The sequence below is a fragment of the Corvus brachyrhynchos genome, unplaced genomic scaffold, assembly GCF_000691975.1.
Source record: "Corvus brachyrhynchos isolate BGI_N302 unplaced genomic scaffold, ASM69197v1 scaffold305, whole genome shotgun sequence".
NCBI lineage: Eukaryota > Metazoa > Chordata > Aves > Passeriformes > Corvidae > Corvus > Corvus brachyrhynchos.
In genome coordinates this window covers 1,621,364-1,621,853 of record NW_008239284.1, presented here as the reverse complement: position 1 = coordinate 1,621,853, position 490 = coordinate 1,621,364, and the positions used below count along the sequence as shown (strand labels likewise).

At 71.4% G+C, this 490-nt stretch overlaps 1 protein-coding gene across 1 annotated transcript in view; it reads left to right on the top strand.

The window, feature by feature from the left end:
* The window catches only part of AKNA (AT-hook transcription factor), a gene marked incomplete at its 3' end in the record, with an annotated part of 12,560 nt that overhangs the window by 8,936 nt on the left and 3,134 nt on the right, over positions 1–490 (top strand). Inside the window, exons 7-8 of the mRNA XM_017740288.1 lie at positions 12–117; positions 212–405. Of these exons, the coding sequence (XP_017595777.1) occupies positions 12–117; positions 212–405 (300 nt within the window). The remainder of the gene's footprint in view (positions 1–11; positions 118–211; positions 406–490) is intronic.

The window sequence follows — 490 nt, the reverse complement described above, 5'->3', positions numbered from 1 at the left end:
TGACCCCCCCCAGCCTCTGCAAAGCCCCCAGTGGGTGTCCCTGGGCCACCGCGGGTGCCGCTGTCCCGCCGGAGCAGTGGGACGGGCAGCGCTGCCACCCAGCACGGGCCCCGCAAGGTGAGTCCCTGCGACTGCAGGTCCCCACCTGCCTGCACCCCCAGAGGGTCCCGGGGTGCTGGGCACCGATCCTGCTCTCCCCGTGCCTCTGCAGGAGCAGCGCATCGTGTCCCCAGAGACCGACAGTGGCTTCGTGGGCTCGGAGGCCAGCAGGGTGTCACCCCCCGTGCACACCCCCGAGCACCATCCCGCTGGCACAGGGTACGGCCCGCGCTCCTGCCTGCGGGAATTCGGCTCTGCCTGCGAGATTTGGGGGATTGAGGAGGAGCAGGCACTGCGGGAGAGGCAGTGAGGGTGTGGGGAGCGGGGTTCAGGGGGGGTTGGAGATGTGCAGGGTGCCCGTGGCCCGGGATGAGCCCTGCCTGTCCCCTCC